At 49.1% G+C, this 22561-nt stretch overlaps 1 protein-coding gene across 1 annotated transcript in view; it reads right to left on the bottom strand.

The window, feature by feature from the left end:
• DLGAP3 (DLG associated protein 3) overlaps window positions 1-22561 on the bottom strand; it is a 57661-nt gene that overhangs the window by 18555 nt on the left and 16545 nt on the right. The window contains exons 2-8 of the mRNA XM_059690251.1: window positions 18565-18647; window positions 15941-17098; window positions 11614-11819; window positions 10880-10952; window positions 1413-1626; window positions 829-1142; window positions 339-424 (exon numbers count right to left, since the gene is read on the bottom strand). Of these exons, the coding sequence (XP_059546234.1) occupies window positions 339-424; window positions 829-1142; window positions 1413-1626; window positions 10880-10952; window positions 11614-11819; window positions 15941-17047 (2000 nt within the window). The 5' untranslated portion in view covers window positions 17048-17098; window positions 18565-18647. The remainder of the gene's footprint in view (window positions 1-338; window positions 425-828; window positions 1143-1412; window positions 1627-10879; window positions 10953-11613; window positions 11820-15940; window positions 17099-18564; window positions 18648-22561) is intronic.

Here is a 22561-nt window from a genome sequence, read left to right as displayed (position 1 = left end):
AATCCTGTTATCCCCTGTAAAGGACGTTTGTTGGAGACCTGCTCGGCACCTACCTGTTACCTCTCCCCACCACTCCCTGCCCTCAACCTCTGTATTGCTCCTGTCCACCTCAGGCCACCGGGGACAGGCATGGGTACAAGGAGAACTCACTTTAGACTTGATGGCTGCCTATTCTCTGTGGATAACCTCAGTGGCTGCTCTGACTCCTCCCCATTAAAAGGGCTTGGTCTCAGCCAGGAAGAGAGGGTGCCCAGGGAGACTAGGCCAATGAAGTGGATATGCAGCCTTCTCTCCTCTTCTCCCCCAAGGAGGCTTAGGATGGCCGCACTCAGACCTACCTCTTGTCCTCTTCCACCTGGACGCCTATGGAGTGGAACTCTCTTCGACTCCTGTTCTCCGTGTCCGAGTCAGAGATAGTCTCCACCTGGTGGCAAAGTTGGGGAGTCAGGGCCGGGGCTAGACCAGGGACGCAAGCCCTTCCCAGGGAGAAAGGCCAGCAATGTTGGCCCCCACTACCCCCCACCCCCAGCCAGCTGGCAGATCCTGCGAAGACAATCTGCCTGAACAAGATGAGAGACTCAAGAATCAGCGGCATCAAGGTGGCAAATTCTGGGAACCACTCTCCACTCGCCAGTAGTGATGATGGTGCCAGGGAGAAGGACAAGGGTGTGGGCTCGGGCTGCTTGGAGCAGCCCAGTCCATGACCAGGCCCAGGGGCTACCTGCAGCTCAGAGTAAGCCAAGGAAAAGGCCTATGTATCCAGAAGGCCCCGATGGCCCACTCCACCCATCCCCAACCGAGTCCCCGGCTGCCCGCCTCCTTCCATACCTGCACCCCAATGGACGGCCGCCACTTCCGCTGCCGCGCCAGGCTCCGCAGCTCCTCCCTGCCAGGAATGGTCTTGATGATGAGTGTCGGGGGCTTGGGGCTGGCCCGAGGTGGCACCGGCGCCAACTCCAGAGTGCGCGCGCCCATGGCGGGGCCATCCAGCCCATCGGCGGAGCTGCAGCGCCGGGCGGGGCCCTCGGCCGCCGTGAAGCTCTCATGGGCAGAGTCGGTGCTGCTCTGGGCGGTGATGGAGATGCGGGGCGGGGCCTGGCTCCCCGGCGGGATGGGGGGCGGGGCCTTTCTGAAGTTGAAGGCTGCGGCCAGGGACGCAGAGACGCAGCGGGTGAGAAAGGCGGCGCGGCTACCCACCGTCCGTGTCCCGCCCCCCCACACACACCCACGCGGTGCCCAGGACTCCACGTGCTGCCACGCACAGAGCCAAGGGCTGTTCTCCCCATCATCCACCCCAGAGGGGCCAGCGACCTGCCCAAGATCACAACGCACGGCTGTGGCGGGGGTCAGACCCAGCACCAGGGGCTCTCTCCGACCGAGGGCCCAGCTGGGGGCAAGCGAGGCGTACTCACAGGAGCCGGGCCTCCCTGAGACAGAGGCAGGGGCAGCAAGGAGGGGCAGGCAGTCGTCGTCTTGAGAGCAGCCGGCCTGGATGGCCCGGAGGTAGCTGTGGCTCCGCATGCGGAAACAGCCGGGCAGGTCCAGGGCGTCCACGGCTTGGGACTCAAGCTCCCCAAACACAGACCCGCACACAGCCTCCAGCTGCTGGCTCAGCTCCTCGCTGAGCTGGGGACAGGGGCCGAGAGGAAAGTTACCGGGGTGGTGGGGTGGGGGTGTCTCTGAGGCACTTTGCCATAGGACTATGTCTAGATCTGCAGAGGCGGTGTCTCTGTGCGACTCTTCTACATTTGGACTAAAAGAAACCCTCATTCTCTGCAAAGAAAGATGAAGGCGCCTCTGTCCTGTGCTGCTCCCCAAAATGCCTTAAAGGCCAGACTTAGGGGTCCAGTCTTTCCTCTAAATACTCCTCCTTCCGCCCCATCTATGCCTCTCCCAGATCTGTGGCTGTACCTCAGCCTCCAGACCACCCCATCTTCCTCTCCACCTGTGCTCTGGGTGTAGGGCTAGCCCCTCACGTTTCTCTCACCTGACTCTCTCACCTGACCCTGACTTGACAGGCACTCTCTTGCCCACTATGGGGGTGCAGGGCTGCAGGGAAGGCTAGTTTTTATTTTATTATTTATGATCCACTACATTGTAAATCTGATTGAAAGCAGCTTATAGAGATATACACCATGTGGCAGGACAGAAATAACAGGTAAGGGATGGAGCCAAAATTATTAACTTCCAAGTTTCCAGGACTCCCCCACCTTCTGCCCACTAACTAGGGCTCTGGTTTGGCCTACTGGTTCCTTCCCTGCCCTCCACCTCTAAGAAGTTCAGCCATTGTTGGATGAGGTTCTTGTTGTTGTTTATTTTGTTTTTGTTTTTTTAATCCTCACCTAAGGATATTTTTCCATTGATTTTTAGAGAGAGTGGAAGAGAGAGGGAAAAACAGAGAGAAATATCAATGTGAGAGAAACACATTGATTGGTTGCCTCCTGCACAAGCCCCAACCAGGACCGGGGCCGGGAAGGAGCCTGCTGCTACTGAAGTATGTGCCCTTGACCAGAATTCAACCCGGGGCCCTTTGGTCCGCAGACCAATGCTCTATCCACTGAGTGCTGTTCTTGTTTTTATTTCTGATATTTTGTGGTGCAGAATCCATAGTGTTACCAAAAAAATTAATGCAACTAAGAAAAGAGCAAAACAAAAATTTTGTTCACAGAATCCTGTCACACAACACTGCACTAAGACTAAATATACCACGGAGGCTGCAGCTTCGTTTGCGTTACATGAGCAAACTGGCTCAAAGGAAAAAAATAAAGGTAGGAAAAGGAAGTGCTCCAGTAGTAAGCTCTACATCCAGAGCACAAAATGGGTGCACATTTGACCCTGAGCTTCAGAGCATCCAAAGCATCGAGGGGTACAGCCTATGGGTTGCCCACACGAGTTATGAAGTGAGACCAGCTGAACTCAAGTGCTGCCCCCCACCCCAGCCTACTTCCTAGCAGTGTGGCCTGAGAAAGTTAAAGTTTTGGGGCCCCTGTCAAATGGGAAAGCTAATGGTACCCTCTTCATGGTCTATTTGAAGGAGTAAAAAACAAAACAACAAAAAAACCCTGTGAGGCACTATGTGCAGATACTGGCACACAGTCAGCACTCAGTCAGTGGCAGGCAAAGGTCTCAGGGCCTCTCTGGTAAACACAGGCCCTAGCTCATGAGAACCACAACTCCTCCTGTCATGGAGCCCAAGAGAAATTCCCCCACGAGTGATTATGTAGAGGCCCTGGAATGAAGTCATGGACAAGGGCCTCAGTAGCATCCACGTGGTGAGTGTGACAGCAAGTATGCCATGGCGGCCACTTGTGACATCTCTCAGCCTCGTGGCATCATATTTATGTGCAGTCCACAGAGGCCCAAAGGAGTGGCTTGCTCCATGTGTAAAATACAGCTCAGTGTTTCCATAACTTAGCCTCAAAAGCATAATATGCTACCACAAGATTCTACATCAAATGGAAGAGGAATTTTTCATCCCGTTCTACCAATGGGCAAACTAAGGCCCAGAGAGGGCAGATGAATTATCTAAGGATGCCCAACTTGTACGTGATAAAACCAGTGAAGTGCCAGGTTTCCTGGCTCTCATGCCAGGCTGACTGAACCGCAGAATCTCCCAGAGAGCTTGTTAAACTGACATGAACTCAGGCCCGCACCTCAAGGATCTGGCCCCAGGGCTCTTCGACTCTATGCCTCTCTCTGCTTTGAAGCTCAGAGCCAAATTAACTGGAGATCCAAAACTCAGTGGTTCTAACGTGGGGACATCATTTAAAAAAAGGACTGTCTGGACTTCTTTTGGCAGCTTTTTCTGAAGGAACTTTATTACAAGTGTACAGGAGTCATAGGCCATGGAAAAATCAATCCAGGATCCTGGGAAATTCGCCCACATTTGACTGGCATAAGCCCCACCCCTGGGCAGCTGTGGCTTCACCATGACTCTTGTGAGTCTCCCTCTCAGTTTCCTATCTGTGGACCTCTGGGGTACCAAGGACCAGCAGTGGCAGGGCATTTCCTGAGGCTCAGGAGCTGATCTAACTCCTGCCACTTCTAGGCCAGGCTCAGGATACTCCCCCGCTAGAACCAATCCAGCCCAGAGGGTCCCTCCAAGGAGCAGAGAGCAATCTGGTCTCCAGTCAGGAATCCAGTGATGGAAGAACTCTCACTTAGCGGCTTATCTCTGTACCTCCAGCCCTCTTCTGTGTGTAAAGCACTAGGCATAATAACTGACATGCAGCAGATGCTCAATGAACATCAGCTACTATTATTAGTAGCAGGAGGTTTTTAAATCGCCATGGAAATACCTCTCAGAGACCTCTCTTTCCCAGGGGCTCTGAAGCTCTTGAAATCCCAACCATATGTTATCCCCACAATGAACTCTATGGCAAGGCAGAGAGAGAAAGGGTGAGAAGCTCCCTGGGGCCACACACCTCCCATCTGTACAGGCCAAGAGGAGTTTCTGGAGTTGAACAGGAGACCAGGACCCAAGGGAAATACAGAATCATATAGACTCTCAGAGGAATATTACACCTCAAGTTGGTCTTTACTGTATTACGATTATGAAATGGTAACATTAGACTTTGAATTCTCCTATGATTCCTGGGCTGCCTTCCTCCCACCCTGCTCCTTCGCTCCCACTTTCAGAAGAGTCAAAGTCAAAAGAAACCTCTTGGGAAATAAGAACCTGAGCCTTTTCTCCAACCCAGATTCAGACTCAATAAATATTTCCACGGGAGTGGGATAGTTAGAAGAAAACACTTTGTTGGGACTCATTGAAAATTGTCCGTGGTAGATTGTCCAATTGGGGGCTAGGCTGTATACTTTATATATGGCGTATAGTTTAGATAACCTTGAAAAACCCTCCCATTTCAAAACACTCTGAAACACCGGATAAAATATAACAAACGTTGCTTTATATGCATAGCTGAGCTCGCAAGAAAGCAAGGTAAGTCCCCAGAGGACAAAAGCAAAGAGGAAACTGGAAATTCAGAATATTAACTGTGTGAGCCCATGCTGCAAACAGCCTAGTGGAGGTGGAAGGGGAAGGGGGGTGGGGGGGTTGCTGGCCTCAGTAATCAAAGGGCTTAGGTTTTAGCACCCACTTGGGGGCAGATGTAAGGCTCTGGGCCCACATGAAGCATGGAACCAAATGAGAACCTGCATAAAAGTAGGAAAAGAGAAAACCTTTGATGAAAAGTAAACTAGGGGAAAATATTATTAGCACAGACTGATGAGAAGGAAGCTAGGCCATAGTCTAGGCACTGTGGGAAAGGGAAAGGAAGCAAACCTTTTAAGAATTTGTACCTACAAGCTAATCTTCTCACAGACACGGGCTTCTGTGTCTGCATGGGCCTGCAGGGGCCAGACCCACCTAAATTAAAATTTAACATAAAATGGTCCCAGACCAAGAATTGTCTAATTGTCTAATAGACGCCCAAAATATTTTCTGGGGGAACTACTCCTAACCCAGGCTCAGGATTCTCACAGATAAAGCTCCATTAAAGATGAGCTAATTTTTATTTTTCTGAAGATGAGCTAATATTAAACTGAGAGACAGACAACCTCTGACATGCCCCTAATGATTTCCAACTGCTGGCATTCACACCCTTATGCAACCCCTCCCAGTGAGTGTGAACTAGACTTATTGGCCCACTACTAATTAATAGAATATGGCAGATACAATTGAATGTCACTTCAAAGATTTGATTACAAAAAGATTGTGGCTTTCATGTTGGATACCTTCTCTCACTCTCTCTCAGAGCCTTAGCTCTGGGGAAAATAAGCTGTTATGTTGTGAGTAGCCCTTTGGTGAGTCCCACATGTCAAGAAACTGATGCCTCTGGCCAACAGCCTGCAGGATCTGAGGGCTGTCGACAGCAGATCTTCCTCCAGTCAAGCCTTAAATGACTGCAGCCTTGCTAACACCTTGACTGGAGCCTGTGAGACACTGACCCAGGTGGCACCCAGCTATGTTGTGCTCAGATTTCTGGCCCACAGAAACTGTGAGATAAGAAATATTTGTTGTTCTAAGACACTGTGCTTGGGATAACTCATTATGTAGCAATATATAACTAATACAAACTCTGACACAAACAAGAACTAAACTTTCTGAGAATTCAAGGTTTACCTGTAACAGCAGCTAGTGTTACCTTAGCTTAAACAGATTAGCTTTTAAACTATGCTTAAAATTTCTAAAACTTAAAAGATAAAACTGAAAATATAAGAAGAGACTAAAAGCTTTGGGGGAAAAAACTATGAAGATTTAAAAAGGAACCAAATCAGATTTCTAGAAATGAAGAAAAAAAAGACAGTGAAATTAAAAACGTAATGAGTTAAACAGTAGATGAGACACAACTGAAGAAAAATTTAGTGAACCATTAGATACCTCTGAGAAACTTACCAGATAGGAGCACAGAGAGGCAAAGAGGTGGAAAAAATGAAGGAGAGGTTAAGACACATGGAGGAAAGAATAAGAAGTCCCACATACAACTAATAGGAGTCTCAGAGGAGAGACCGGATAGAATTTGGAAGAGGCAACACTTGAAGAGATAATAATGATGGTAGCTGAGAAATTTCTAGACTTCCAATTTCAGGCATGACAGAGAAAGGAGAACACCAAATCCTATCCCACATGGAAAAAACTGCCAAAAACAATTATTTCATCACTCAAAGAAGCATTTATTAATGAAAAGTACTGAACTTTGGGTAAGAACAGCATGAATCTGTGGTATCCTTGCCTGGAGCTGCGCCCATTACCCCCAGCTCCCAGCTCTATTAGTTGCAATAGTTCAACAAGGATGGAGCAGGCTGTGAAAACTAGCTGTTTCAGTGCTAATGGCGAAGGGACTTCACCTAATTGGAGCATCGTCCATAGACTGGAGTGTCAAAAACAGGAATAGCCAGCAGCATTGGGAGGCTGAGGTTTTGGCACTGTTTGGGGCAAGCTATGGACTGGCAGACTAACCAGGAATTTAATGGAGAGTTCCAGGTGGGGGGTGAGATAGCCATAAGCAGTTTGATAAGCTCTCCACATATCCTGGGTTAACTAGAGGCTGGGTGCATGCACTCCAGAAACCAGAGAGGCCCTGAGTCAATGGAGTCTGTGCACATGTGCAAAGGAAACACAAGAGAGCCTGGTGAAAAGTACAAGCCAGGGCAGACCTGAAAACAGTCTGGAGATTATACTTCCCAGGCCATACATAGAATCATAGCAGAGAGAAGAAGTCTTACTGGCGTGTGGTTTTGAGCATAGCCTCTCACCAATTTCTGGCTGAACAGTAAGCTATGCAGACACAGGGGCAACCCCTGGGAAACCAGGCTTAAAAATAAAAACAAGAATAAAACTGATGGAGACAGGAGAGTTTGCATTTGGCAGGGAAGATGGATTTTACATATTTAGTCTTGAGATTAACAAATAAACAAAACAATAACAACTTTCGAGAGGTAAAGTAAGAATCTAGAGTTGCTATAATATATTACCTAATGTTTAGTAGTCAACAAAAAATTATGAAATATTCAAATAAATAAGAAAATGTGCCCAAATGTTTGATTGATCAAAGACTACAAGGCAGCTATTATAAATATGTTCAAAGAAGTAAAGGCAGTCATGTTGGAAGATTTAAAGGACAGCACTGCAACAATGATTTAATGAACATAAAATCCTAAAAAAAGCTAGAAATTATTTTTAAAAGAAGAAAAAAAATAAACAAATGAAAATTCAGAAGCTGAAAAGTACAATAACGGAAATGAAATAATTTACTAGGAGGGCTCAGAATAAGAAATAATCAGTAAACTTGACGCTTGATCATTACAAATTACCCAATCTGAAGAACAGAGGGGAAAAACACTAGAAACAAACAGAGACTCAGAGACCTATAGGACAGCATTAAGTATACCATGTACATGTAATGAGAACCTCAGATGAAGAGAGAGATAAAGGGGAAGAAAAAATATCTGAAGAAATAATGGCCAAAGAAGTTCAACGAACCCAAAGTGGGTTAAACCTAGAGATCTTTATCCAGGCACATTACAATCAAAATGTTGAAAGTTGAAGACATTAATAGCAGCCAAGAGAAAAACAATTCATCACATACAGAAAAACAATATGATTAACAACTTGCTTTTCATCAGGAGCTATGACCTCTGAAGACAATAGAATAGTACATTCAAAGTGCTAAAAGGAAAAAAAACTGTCAACCAGGAATTCTAGATCAGCAAACTATCTTCCAAAAATGAACTAAAAATACATTGCCAAATAAATATAGAATAAGAACTGCCGGCCACTGTGATCTTTGGTGGGAAGAAAAATGAAGAAAACTCAACTGACCCAAAAGAAGACAGCAAAGGAGTAAAGAAGCATCACCGGCCGGCCAGCAGCGTGGCTCAGGGGTTGAGCGTCAACCTAGGAACCAGGAGATCAAGGTTGGATTCCGAGTCAGGGCACATGCCGGGGTTGCGGGCTCCATCCCCAGAAGAGGGCGTGCAGGAGGCAGGCGATCAATGATTCTCTCTCTTCATTGATGTTTCTATCTCTCTCTCCCTCTCCCTTTCTCTCTGAAATCAATAGAAATACATTAAAAATAAAAAGAAGCATCACCCAAACAGCAGGATACATAGAAGGCACAGGTAAGATGACAGAAATAAATCCAAGCATATCAGTAAATCACAATAAATATAAATGTACTACGCTCTCAAGCAATTGTCAGAAGGTAGATAAAATAAAATCTAGCTATGAACTATTTACAAAAGATATACATAAAACATAAGGAGACAAAATTCTTTTGAAATATGGAAAAAGAATGTTCTGGGGAAAATACTAAAGCAAAACATAGACTTAAGGGCAAAAAAAATTATTATAGATAATAGAATGACACCTCTAGTGTGTTAAACCTGTTTCTTCTTCTGTAAAGCAAAGATTATAAGCTATACCTCCCAGGAGAAATATGAAATGTATACACAAAGTGCTAAGAAGAAGAAAATAAAAAACAGAAAAGAGGAATAGGAAATTTTGGGGTAGGAGAGGACTAAAATTTAGATTTTACAACATTTGGGGAAATACTTGAAAGAACTGAGGGAGAGATCCAGGCAGAAAGAACAGTAGATGCAAAGGCTCTCAGACTGGTGTCAGGGGAGCAACAAGGGGACCAGTATGGCTGGAGTAGGTGAGGGGAGGGAACAGTGCGAGAGAGGAACTCAGAGGTAGCAAGGGCCAGATTATGCAGGACCTTCTATGTCATAGTAAAGTCCTTGAATTTTCCTCTAACTAAGGTGAGGGTTTTGAGTGAGTATAATTCTATTTTTAAGTGATTGCTCTGACTATATTGAGAGAGAAAAAGTGCAAGAGACACACTAGAAGGCAGTGCAGTGCAACAGTCCAGACAAAAGAACATGGTGGCCTGGACCGGAGTGGTGACAGTGGAGGCAGTGGGGAGCGGTGGGATCCTGAGTGCACTTTGAGGGTGGTACCAAAAGGATTTGCTGCAAGATTGGATGTGGGATGGGAGAAAGAGAAGGAAGTCAAGACTGACTCAGGTTTTAGAGCAGAGCTCCTGGAAGGATAAAGTTGCCAGTACCTGAAATGGAGAAGACATTGGATGGAGCAGGAAATTTGGGGGGAAAGGGTATCGGTGGTTTAGTTGTAGACAATGGGACCATTTGAGCTGGAAATATACATTTGGGAGTTACCAGGCTCTCGATAATAATCAAAGCCATGAGACTGGATGACAGGAGCTCACCTAAGAAGTAAGTGTAGAGAGAAATCCAAGAACTAAGCCCTGAAAAACTCCAATGTTCAGATTCTGGAGAGTTGTAGGCACAGACTGAGAATAAGCAGTCAGAGAGAGACGAACCTAAAAGGTGTGGTGTCCTCAAAGCCAAGTGAGTAAGGTATTTCAGGAAGGAGAGAGTCATCAGCTGTGTTAGATGTTGCTGATGGGTCAAGTAAAACAAGAATTGTGCATTAACTAGTGGCTTTAGCCACAGAGGCTGGTCTGATGTGAAAAGACAGCTGTGCCAATCAGATTCCCTGATTCAGGAAATGTAACAAAGAGACGCTGAGAGACTGCAGCAGCCGACAATAGGAGCCAATGGGACAGCCTTTGGCATTGCCTTTGCATTGCTTTTCCCCCCAGCAAACAATAGAAACAGCTAACCTTTATGGGCTGTTGGCTCTGTGCCAAGAACACTATTATGATGTCTATTTTTAAATAGGAAAAATGGGGCTCAAAAAAGTCAAGTAACTTGCCCCAGGTCACTCAGCTTGGTAAGTAGCGGAGCTGGAATTCAAACCCCTCTCATGCATTTAATTACTAAACTGCATTGCTTCCCTTAGTCAAGGGAAATTCTACACTTAAATATAGAACTCAAAATTATAAAACAGCAATTTGGGGCCAGGTACCTGGGGTTTGCATACATTTTCTCACTGAATACTCACAAAACCCCTGCGAGAGAAATACCACTACTCTTATCATTTTACAGATGAGAAAACAGAGGTCTTGAGAGAATGTCTTGCTGGTGGTCCCACGGGGGCAGGTGGCGGGGAAAGCCCTCAAGCCCAGATCATCTGAGACTGCAGCTCTGCCTGTCCCATCTGTACAACCAATCCTGCCTTTTGCAGGGGGTGGGCTTGGAGCAGCCAGGCCAGGGCAGGGCTGGAGGACTGAGAGAACTGAGGGTGCTCTTACATGCTCATCACTTTGAGGACACTTGGTTTTTAAGGATGACTCTGAGATCCCCAATCTAAGTCAGTTCCAGGAGTCCCAAGGCCGGCTTCCCAGTTCCCCCAGAATCAGACCTGCACTCTCTCCCTGGCCAGACCTTTGATTTTAAGGCCAGGACTGAATCCCCTTCCCACCCTTTCCTCCAGGCATGCTGGGCCTCCCCCTACCTGTCCGGTGGTGAGGGAACGGCTGTAGCCAGGGATGGAGCTCCGGGGATGGATCCGGGGTGGGACGCAGCAGCTGGGAAAGGTCAAAATTCCAGATTCAGAATGGGGGTCTGTGAGGAGGCAGGGGAGGGGAATGAGAGGATTGGGGGCCCTGAGCAGGTTCTACCCCTCAGAAACCCCCAGACAAGATCCCACAGAAGACTCCTGGGTAAAGGGACTCTCCAAAGAGGCACTCAGATAGGGGTTATGAGAAGGGCCCCTTCTTTCTTTTCTTAGTATAATTATATATTTTTTTAATTTAAATTCTTAATTGTTTAAGGTATTGCATAAGTCTCTTTAGAACAGCGGTTCTCAACCTGTGGGTCGCGACCCCTTTGGGGGTCGAACGACTCTTTCACAGGGGTCACCTAAGACCATCGGAAAACACACATATAATTACATATTGTTTTTGTGATTAATCACGATGCTTTAATTATGTTCAATTTGTAACAGTGAAATTGGGGATCACCACAACGTGAGGAACTGTATTAAAGGGTCGCGGCATTAGGAAGGTTGAGAACCACTGCCTTAGAAGGACCTCTTCTTTCTATGGAGCAGACTGATACTCCCCAGTTGAACCTTACACAGGGAGCAGACTGGTACTCACTCTACACACACCTCCTGCAGGGACCCAGTATCAGCTCCCCATTCCCTCTGCCCACCACCCTCCCCTCCCCTTCCCTCCCAGTCCTTACTTGATCCGGGCCTGGTCCACACTGGAGGAGCGGCGGGAGGCAAAGCGCCGGGCCAGCGCTTTGGGAGATGTCTTGGGACTGCCATCCGAGTCTCCACTCTCCTCATCCCCCATGGCTTTGATGTAGCTGCCGCTCCGCATCCTGCGACAGGGGATCTCTCCATCCTTGCCCCCAGTGGGGTAACCCCCCCAATCATCTTGCGGCACCTGCAGGAACAGGGGCCTCTGTCTCTCAGACACATCCCTACTGAATCTGAGGCCAGGACCCTCTTCTCCACTGCCAGTGGGAGGCGCTCTACCCTGGCTTGGGCAGGCCACACTCGGGAGCGTGCAGATTCAGAGCAGGAGGCAGACCTCCCTTCCAGGAGACGCCTCATTATCCTGCATGGACCTGGTGCTACTTAGTTGAGGGCAACCTAGAACAGCAGTCGCCAACCGGTGGTCCGCGGACCACTGCTGGTCCGTGAGGTCCGAAAGGTTGGTGACCGCTGCCCTAGAGAGTCTGGGTGGACAGTGACATGTAGGTGCCAAAAGGTCAAAGATCAGAGGCCAAAGTGACCTCTGCCAACCCACCCTCATCAGCGAAGTGTCACCTGACCTCAGTCACCTTTCACCTTTCCTTGTCCTTCATCCTCATAAGCTGCTTATATCCCCAAGTCTCCCTCCCTCCTCCCTTTCCTCTGTGAGGAGCCATAGAGGGTTTTAGGAGGGGAGTGACATCAGCTTTGTGTTTCAGAAAGAGCATTTTAACAGTCCAAACAGGATGGATTGTGAGGGCCAGGAGTAGGGCAGAGGCGCGAGCGGCAGAAGAGACCAATTAGGAGGCTGATGCTGCTCTCCAGGCAAGAGATGATGAGGCCTAAATTAAGACAGTGGCACTGAGGGGAAGAGGAGATGGAAATGAGAGGTGTTGAGGCGCATCAGTGAGCCTGACTAGATGTGGGGGGTGAGGGGGCAGGGAAGAGTTGAGGATGACTGGAGGCTGCTGGCTGAGGACCTGGGGGATGGTGCTGCCGCTCACTGAGCCACAGAATCCCAGAGAAACAGGTGGGGGAAGGTGAAAGCTCAGGGCTGCGCATGGTGAGTTTGGCAGAGGACTGTCGAACAGGTGGTTGGATGTTTGGTTCTGCAATTCCATGGAGAGATCTGGGCTGGAGACAAACGTGTGGGAGTCGTGGGCAGCAGCTGAATCCACAGGAGTGAATGAAAGTACCCAGAGGGGAAAAGAAAGAGCTGGGGAGGAATTGCTGACATTTAAAAGGGGGCTGCAAAGAAGGGAAGAGGAGCCTGTGAAGTCACCTGAGAAGGAGTGGGCAGAGGGGTAGGAGGGAAGTCAGGAGAATGACATGTCGTGGAAACAGGAGACATTTCAAGAATAAAAAGAGTTGATAATGTCAAATGTCAAGTGCATTCAGAGGTTAGTAATTCAAGCTCAGGAGTTAAACAGATCTAGGTTCAAATTCTGGGCCCGTGACTTGCTAGCTAGGTGACCTTGAGCAAAACTGATCAATTTATAGGCCTCAGTTTCCTCATCTGTGAATTGGTAATGATAATTATGCCTACATCGCAGGGTTGGTGGGAAGGATAAATGAGCCGTATAGAATGTCAGCACAGAGTAAGTGCTCAATATGTGTTAACTATTATTATTATAAGCATTGGAAGGTACCTTTCAAGGAAGGCTGGCAAGAGACCACTGTCAGGACATTTAAAATCCCTTTTTAGATGTCGGTGGATTCCTCTCCAGACTGTAGTAAAGGAGAGGATGAAAAGAAGTGAAGAAGTGGGGCCTATGGTCTAAAAACCTGGATATGAAGGGAAGTTAGGCGGTGGAAGGGGGAATAATGTTGATGAAAAATGTGTGGTTGTTTTTCTTGTGTGTTTTTTGGATGAGAGACTTGACATGTTTTCAGAACCAGTGAAAAAGCCCGTAAAGATAGTCTTTAAATGTGGGGAGAGGCGGTACAGACAGTTCGGGGCTGGAGGGGACCCTGGGGAGACAGGCTTAAGCCCACTAGAGGTATCAGCCAGGGATGGGTGGTCCTGGTGTCTCATGAGCCAAGAAGGAAGGGGTGAGGGTGGCTGGGGATCTACATGAGTGGGCTGACAGAAAAGTGAGGGATTCCATGCTGGTTGGCTTACACTGTAAAGAATGAGTGTAAATGAAGGTGTGGGGGAGACAGCTGGGGCAGGGAGGGAAGATTTAAAACACCTATGATTAAAAAAACAACAACAACAACAGGTTAAATTGGGGTGGGACTGGAGGTCTGAAGGGTCAGGGTTCAGGGGAGGGACACAGACTCTGGGATGAAGCTTGGTTAAGGGTCAGAGACCAGGGGTGGGATGGGACCCCATGAAGGAACCCACGCAGAGACAGGGTTGAGGGAGAGCTGGAGACTGGTGAGAGGAACAGGGTCTCAATAAAAGGGCTGGGAATCCATCAAAGACACCTACTCTGATGGGGTTAGCTTCTCATTTTTGTGTCAGGGGAACACCAAGCTGTCTGGAGGGTCCCTGCATCTCCTTGTCCTCCCCCAAATGGGTTCAGACCTCCTAGTCATAAGATGCCCTAGAAGCCCAGGCCCTGGTGGATCATTCCCCTTCTCCATACTCTACAGAGAGGAGCCACAGGCAGGCAGAGAGAGGCAGGCTAGCAGATGGGAAAGCCAGGGCGCGCTCTGTCACACTGCAGGGCTCCCACGCCGTAGCCGTAGCCGCTGCTGCAGGACACTGTGAGGTGCATATTAACAAGGAAGCCCCCAGGGAGGTCAGGGCAGCCCTGGAGTAGCAGCAGGGAGCAGCGGAGTGGTGGCGAGGCTCCAGAAATGACGAGGGCTCGGTGATGGGAGAAGGGTCAGTACTCCCTCCTTGGCCCTTTTTGTTGGACCCTTCAACTGCAGCTTAGAGAACCCCTCTACCCAGGGAGGGGGCAATCCAAGGCCAACCCAGAAGTCCTGAATCCTAGCAGTCTCCAACCTCCCTTCTGCCTCCCACCACTTCTGGCTTCCACTGTGACCCATTTGTTCCCTTGAGCTTTCATGAGCTCTCCACCCAGGAGAGTCCCTAACGTGTGAACAACTTACCAGTAAGACCAGTGACAGCCAAGAGACACATGCAAGCTCAATTCCCATCCCTCTGACCGTGCTGTGTCTTCTTCCTGAAATACCCTCAATCCACCTCTGCACTGAGATTCAGCTTAGAGGACATTCTTCCCAGAACTGCTTGGCCACCATCATCCCGGGGCAGGCGAGATGCCTCCTCTCTGCTCTCTCCCATCCCAGCCTTCTCTCTCTGTATGCATTCTGCTGCCTTATCTGTCCCACCTCTAAACAGCTCCTCGCAAGCAGCATCTGTGTTTTCATCTTTGTATCCACAGGAAATGCTCACTGAATGAATGGCTGTGGATTAACTATATGGAATGTGGGCTTGGGAGGTAACCCTAAGTCTGCTGGACTTCAGAATTTGTATTGACTTTTCCTCCTAAAACTATGGGAAGGCTCAAGAAAAGAGTTCAGGGGGTATGTGAGGGGTGTCTGAGTTAGAAAAGAGGAAGGTTGATGGTGAGATGAGCCCTGACCCCATCTCAGTAAGAAGGTGGAGAGTGGACAGTGTGGGATGGATGAAGGCTCCATAAGAAGAAGGGGTCAGAGCTTTTAGACTCATCTGCAGAGACCATGGGCCATGGGGAGACCGGATGGGGACAGCAAGCCAGCTATTAGCTACACCATCCAATCCTAGGAAGCCCTGTCCTGGCTCAGACTCCAGTGTGTCCCCCAGCCTAGGAAAACCCAGGGGACAGGCTCCCAGGGCTCTTCCACAGCCTCACGGGTATCCTACCACAGGCACCCCAGAATGACAGACTCCACAGAGGGGCATTCTAGAAATGACCTTCATATTCAAACAATATCTGGACCACCCAGATTTGAGAGAAGGCCTGGGGCAGGAGAGCTACTTTCCAACTGCTGACCTCCAATCTTAAGGGAAGCTACAACCAGGGAGCACCATGCTGTCCTGTCCACGGCCTACCCTCAACCTCATTCTGCTCCAACCTCACAAGACAGGCCAGCACAGCTTGTCCAAAACAGCAAGTTAAGGGGAAGCCCTCCTGGCACTGCCACACACCGTCAAAATCAAAGGGCCCCTTCATTGCACAAATGGAGAAACCGAGGTCCCAAAAGTGGCTGAGGGTCTTACAGAATGAAGCAGGGCAGAACCTCCCTGCATCTAGACCCTCTATCATGGCAACAGCTGGCTCCCACCCAACCCTTTCCAGAGCTTACTGGGTGACAACACTATGAGGGCATCTGTTCCCCACCCCCACCAAGCCTCACCTGCAGATAATGATAAGTCCTGGTTTTGGCCTTGGCCTCTGGACCCAGGAGCCCCTTGCCTGGCCCGGCCCCTGGGTATCCATCCCGGCCCTGGCTCACCATCATGGTATGCCAGGCATTTCGCTTAACCGATTGTCCATCCAGTGACATGGACATGCCAGTGCAGGCCAGACAGCGGCCTTCCGACCCGCCTGAGCGCCCCTTGAAGCTCAAGTCCCGGTAGGACCCATCTGGAGCCTCCAAGCAGAAGGGACCACCTGGCTCCCCAGGAGGCCGCCCACCCGCTAGGAAGCCGCTATCACTGTCCAAGTTGTCGTCGGAGCTCCACCAGCCCCCGGCCTTGGCCTGGTGCCGCCCATCGCCCTTGCGGTCCTTGCTCTTGCTCCTCTTGCCATGCCGGGACTGGTGGTGGTGGTGGTGGTGATGGTGGTGGTGGTGGTGGGAGGTGTGGGGGCCTCCGGAGCCTGGGCCAGGGTAGCTGTCTCCCCCCGAGCCACCTCTTCCATCGGCCTTGGGCCCATTGTAGTCCCGCTTCCCCGGGGCCTCCAGAGAGTGGGACTTGGCAAAGAGCTTCTGCACGGAGTGAACAAGGTGCCGGATGCGGCTGGGGCTCTCGCTGCGGGCCTCCGGGGCAGAGCCAGACCCCGGCCCAGGCCCGGGCCCGGCCCCTGCTGGACCTCGCTGGTAAGGTAGCGTGTGGAAGCCATCTTGCTGAACTGGCAACTGCTTTTCAAACTGGTCCAGGAGTGTAGGAGGCAGGCGGGGGGCACCCTTGCCCTGTGGGTGGCCCACACAGTCTTCACAGGTGTCGAAGGGGCCCTGGCCGGGGTACATCCTGGGGAAGGTGCTGCTACCCCCCCCAATTCCGGTCCCCCCTGGCCCTCCCTCAGGGCCTACCGATGGCCCCTCACTCAGGCTCAGGGGCCCTTCCGGAGAAAGGTGTCCCAGGCCAGCTCTTGGGGCACAGAAGCGGGGCTCGGTGGAGAAGGCCTCCCCGGAGCCCAGCAGGTACGGGGCCCTGGCAGCTGGGCCCACGTCCATATGCTGCTGGTCAGCAAAGCGGGTTGGGCGGGGATGGCTGCCTCGGTCGCCATGGTAACCCCTCATGGCCTCAGCAAGGGCTCTTCATAGTATTGGGGGCCAGGCCCCAAGAACCTCCTAGGAGACAGGGAGAAAAGGGATTCAGACTGAACAATAGGCCACTTCACCTAAAACTATCTTTTATTAGGATTCTGGTATCCCTTTAGGTAATGCATATCAATTTATGGAGATTAATTATACTATCTTTCCACAAATGGACTTAAAGTCCTTAAAAGAATCATGCTAGACAAAGACACTCACAAGGGCACAAAATAATACTGTCATTCATCAAATGCTGCAAATCTGATAAATATTTATTCACAAAAGGAAATGCCTGCAGCCAAATGGCTGTGTTTTTTAAAAAAAAATCCCAGGGTTACCAGAAATAAAAGGATACCCAAACAGATGTACAAAACATTCAAAGAAACCAGTCATTAACTGAACTGGCTTTTAACAAGCTGACTTTAGGCAAATTGATCCAGGAACACACCCTCTGACCCATCCCTACCCACTTCCACTGCTGTGAAGAGCCAGGCTCCAGGGTCGAAACTCCCAGCAGCAATAACCAAAGAGAATATACAGACCCAAATCTAAATATCCAGCTTGATTATGCAGGAAAACCCCTCCCCTTCCTTTCACACCCAGTTCCTTCCATCTGGCTGCAGGCTCATTCTCCCTCTCCCCAAGACTGAGGTAGGAAGGAATAACCTAAGATGACTCCTTTCCTCTTCCGGATTTCAAATATCCCCTCCCCCCTGGAATTTCCCCTTTGGCCTGTTACCCCTACCTGCCACCCCCATTCCACTAAAGGGGAATCATGAAGGGTGCAGAGACCATAAATGGGAGGAATGCTGGCTGTACAAGGCAGCATCTGAATCCTAAACTGGGATTGGAACCCAGGAGTTCCACCTCCCAGGAACAGCGGGCTCGCAGGGCAGGTAGTGATGGAGAGAAAATGTTGAAAGCAGTGCCCCTGGCCCCCTTCCCAGGCTTGCCATGGCTACAGGACAGAGAGGTCAGCTCTCAGCAAGAACTGCCTCCAATCAGGACTCCAGAGCTGCCAGGACAGGAGCTATGGCAGGAGGGGGTGACAGCAGGAGCAACAGGGACTGAGATGCTGGCAGACGGCGCCCTCCCTCATCCCAGACCAGGCTCCTGGGCCATCTGCTGACCAGGAGGGGATGACAGCATCAAAGACTCCAGACAACAGCCCCTTCAAGACTCATCCTCCCTTGCTCCCCACCCACCACCTCCTAATATCCATCATGTTTCAGCCTTCCTCCAGATCCTACTCACAGCTCATCTCCTACTATTTCCCAAGCACTTGCTATGTACCAGGTGCTGTGCATAATATTCTCTATTCTCACTGAAATCCTGTGTGTCGATATTATCCACATCTACCTGTGAGAAGACCGAGCTCAAAAGGTAAGTCACAAAGCCAGTGAGTGGGTGAGTCACTTTAAATCAAGATTCAAACTCAAGTTAATTCTGGTTTGAGAACCTCGATCTAATCCCCATCTCCCCGACTCTCCTACCAGACTCACCATCCTGGGTGTCCCATCCTTGGCGCCAGGATCCTCACCACCAGGCAGAATCCTAACTTCAGAAGGCTCAGGACCACTGGCTCCTGATGAAAAAGAAAAGGATGGTGAAGAGAGCAAAGGACAGAGTCTCCCAGAGTCCTCAGAGAACCAGCCTCTGGCTTTGCCCATCTCCGTTCCCAACCCCCCAAACCAGGACTGATTGTATCTCCCATGATGCAGAGCCTTTGGACCCCTAGGGAAATGTGGTTGGCTTCATTATGCAAATACATGGAAATGAGCTTACAGGTTGGACTACCTCCAACTGCAGGTGTCTTAGTGATCTGTCCATGGTGCTGAGCCACTGCATTTTCATTGCCCTCCAATATGATTCCATTCCACTAAATTTTGTTCAGCTGCTACCATAAACCAGATTCTGAGTGAGAAGTGTATAAAGGTGATGTAAGTGTGATCCCTATCATCGAGGGGCTTATAATCTAACAGGGGAACAACCTCTTACATAACAGGGTTATTTTAGGTCGTATTTTCACACAAACTGGTCCCTCCTCGTAGAATTTCCTTTCATCCACCTCCCTACCCCAACCCTTCCCCTTTCCCACTTGCTCATATTAAGCCCCACCTTCCCTCAAAGACTTTCTGTACTCTTATTCTGGGTTATGCCTCTCTATTGGGCTTTTATAACACCCCGGGTTCCCCATGAAAGCAGCTATCATACTGCATAGAAATTGTCTGCTTCCGTTTCTGTCTCCCCCCAACCAGAATGTGGTCTTCTGCAGGGTAGGAACCAAATGCTATTTATCTCTGGATCTCTAGCACCTAACTCAGGGCTTTGCCCAGAGCAGGTCCTTAATAAATATTCACTGTGTAGATGAATAAATGACTGTGCTGGAAAGAGGTACCAAGGTGCTAGAATAGTTCAGATGAGAGCAAGACCAGATGTAATAGGGGGAAATTGAGGAAGACTTCCCAAGGCAGAGTGTGTTTGAGATGGGAACAAGATGGCCCTCCCAGCTCCAGGCTCAGATCACTGTGTGTTCCACAGACAAAGGTGGGGCAGGAAGACAGAACTCCCAGTGGTGGAAATAACAGGCACAAAGGCAGAAGAGGGGGCCAAATAAGGAATTCTGAGGGATGGGGTAGGAGGGTTCCAGCAGACATTTAAGGTTTGGCTAATACTTTCAAGAGGTGGGAGAGAGAGAGTCAGAAAGAAAGACGACTCTAAATTTTGCAACAGCCGTGACTGGAAGACTAATGATGCCATTATTAGGCACAGGGATATCAGGGAGAAGAGCTAGCTTTTCGGGCATGATTAATAGTAATGGAGGAGCCCTGGCTGGTGTTGGTAAGTGGTTAGAGCATAGGCCCAAAGGGTCTCAGGTTTGATTCCCTGATGAGGTCATGTGTGATCAATGTGTCTCACATCGATGTTTCTCTCTCTTTCTTTCTCTCTCTCTCTCTCTCTCTCCCCCCCCCCCGCCCCGACTCAAAACCAATGGGAAAAATATCCTCGAGTGAAGATTAACACACATGCAGAAAAAAGACTGAACTGATATAGATTTAATTACATAGGCTTTCTCCTTTGTATTATGTTTTACAATCACATTCCTCCTGATGCCATCTTATTACTAAACATAATCAATAAGAAGGAAAAACAAAGAGGAGATTAATAATGTGATCCATCACCAAGTCCTCTGGATTTTGCTTCCTAACAATAGATCTGCCCGCTTATTTCCATATCCACCAAATCACGGTTAGCTGAGTAGCTAAAACTCACTCTCAACCTCCTTTCCCAGCCTCCCTTGGAACTAGAGGACATATCATTCACTTTTGGCTAATGAAATGTATATAAAAATCGAATGAGTGTTTCTAAGGAAGATTTGGCCTTTGTGATAAAAAGGGTGAAGCTCGCTAGTATCGTCTTTTCTTCTTGGCTTGAATACAACCAGGATGCCAGAGCTAGGGCAGCTGTCTTGACAACAGGAGAGAAAAGCCTAGAGAATTGCAGAAACGCTAGTCTTGGAGTCATTGAGCCTGGGAACCAACACAAGCAGTTCCCTTCCTCCAGGCCTAAATGTGGTAAGAAATAAACTCCTCTTTATTTAAATCACTGTTGGCCAGATTTCCTGTATTTGCAGCAGAAAGCACTGCTAACTAAATCCAACTACCTCTGAAACATCACCCCCTGCCTAGACATCTGCAAAAGCTCCTAACTGCTGCCCCTGCTTCTATTCTTACCCTGATCCCATCCAAATGGTCATTTGATAACACAAATCTGATCATGTCACTTCTCTGGCTTATTGATGTTCTTAAGATAAAACACCCTAACCTGTCCAACAAGGCCTGCAGGTCTGGCCCTTCCTACTTTTCCACCTCCTCTCACAACACGCTCCCCCTTACTTGCTTTGCTCCAGCCAGGCCAGTCTTTTGCAGTCCCAGGATCCCTCTCATCATGGGGCCTGTTCCCCCTGTCCAGAAAGCTTTGCCTGCCCACCTCTGCCTTGCTAACTCCTACACACCCTTCAGATCTCAGCCCAGTTGTTGCTTGCTCAGGGAAGCTTTCTCTGGCCTCCCTGACTAGGTCAGATCCCCCTGCTGTTTGCTCTCAAGGCACTATGGGCCTGGATAGCTCTTAAATCATTACCATTTTCAATTTGAGTGATGCAGAGATTGTCTGTCTCTCCCACTAGAATGTAAGCTCCATGTAAGTGCCGGAACTTCATCCATCTTCTGCACTGCATCATCCCCAGCCACTAGAACAATGCCTGGCATGTGGCAGGTGTTTGCTGAGTGAATGTGAGCCTGCAAAGAACAAGATCCCTCCACTTAGGACATTTTTATTTCATTCCCACAACTATTCCAAGGGAAAGATATTATCACCCTCCCCAATTTACCGAAGAAGAAACCGAGGCTTAAAGAGGCTAAGGTCACAGAGTTGGTGGCAAAGCCAGCAGGGCCTCTCCAAGGCCTTAGCTTTCCTCTCACCTGGGATGCCAGCCCAGAGAATCCAAACGTATTAAACACCGTTCTGAAGTAAACACAGAAATGAAAATGAATTCTAAGAAAAGGAAACAAGAAAAACCTCCCACATACCACATACTCTAGAGCTAACCAGAGTGTGGTTTAGCCTTTCCCCCTGTGTGGTGAGTACTGAGTTTGTTCCAAGTCCAAGGTCAGATAAGTACAGAGTAAAGGAAGCTCTCTGCAGCCCTGTGACAACTCTGGGTGCCGGTGTTATGTTTCCCGTTTTACTGCTCCAAGTCATCTCTCTACAGTCCCAGGACACAGAGCGCGGCCCCACATGGTGAACCTCTGGGCCCAGGGAAGCAGTCACTTCTGCAACTGCCTGTGGCTGGCTGGTGAGTGGGGAGTGATGGCGTCTGGGAGGGTGTCGCATGTGACAAATTCTCTGATGCAGCTCGAATCTAACTGGGAATGGAAGAAGTGGCACACATGCCGTCACCAAGAAATTACCCAATTTAGCACCAACTACACAATCCAGCAATTATTTCCTAAACCGGAACTTGCTGGGGGCTGCCAGGCTGGCGGGATTGTTGTTACAAATCTCACTGGGAAACCAGCTGTGTAATTCACCAGGAGGTTGTCACTGCCCCAAGCAATTACCTTCCAGAAAAAGAATGGAAAATGAGAGAAGGAAAAGGGTTGCAGAGGAAGAAGTCAGGGCGGTTTCCTCCCCCGGGGGCCCTGCCCAGCCAGATCAGTTGATGTTCCTTTCTTGAGACCTAGGTGACTCACGAACTCCCTGGATCAAAGCAGTTATTGGTGTAGACTCTCTGGGTCAAGTCCCTTTCCACTCACTTACTAGCTATGTGTACTTGGGCAGATGATTCAGCTCCCTTAGCCTATTTCCTCATCTGTAAAATGGGGATAGCCAACCAGATGGGAGATGATATTGCAAACAGTAGCTCCAACAAAGGTTTCATTTTCAAAATATATAAAGAACTCATAAAACTCAACACCAAACAAACAAACACCCAATGAA

This window comes from Myotis daubentonii, chromosome 3, assembly GCF_963259705.1.
Source record: "Myotis daubentonii chromosome 3, mMyoDau2.1, whole genome shotgun sequence".
NCBI lineage: Eukaryota > Metazoa > Chordata > Mammalia > Chiroptera > Vespertilionidae > Myotis > Myotis daubentonii.
The sequence above is the reverse complement of the archived record's forward strand: the minus strand, read 5'-3'. Positions and strand labels throughout refer to the sequence as shown.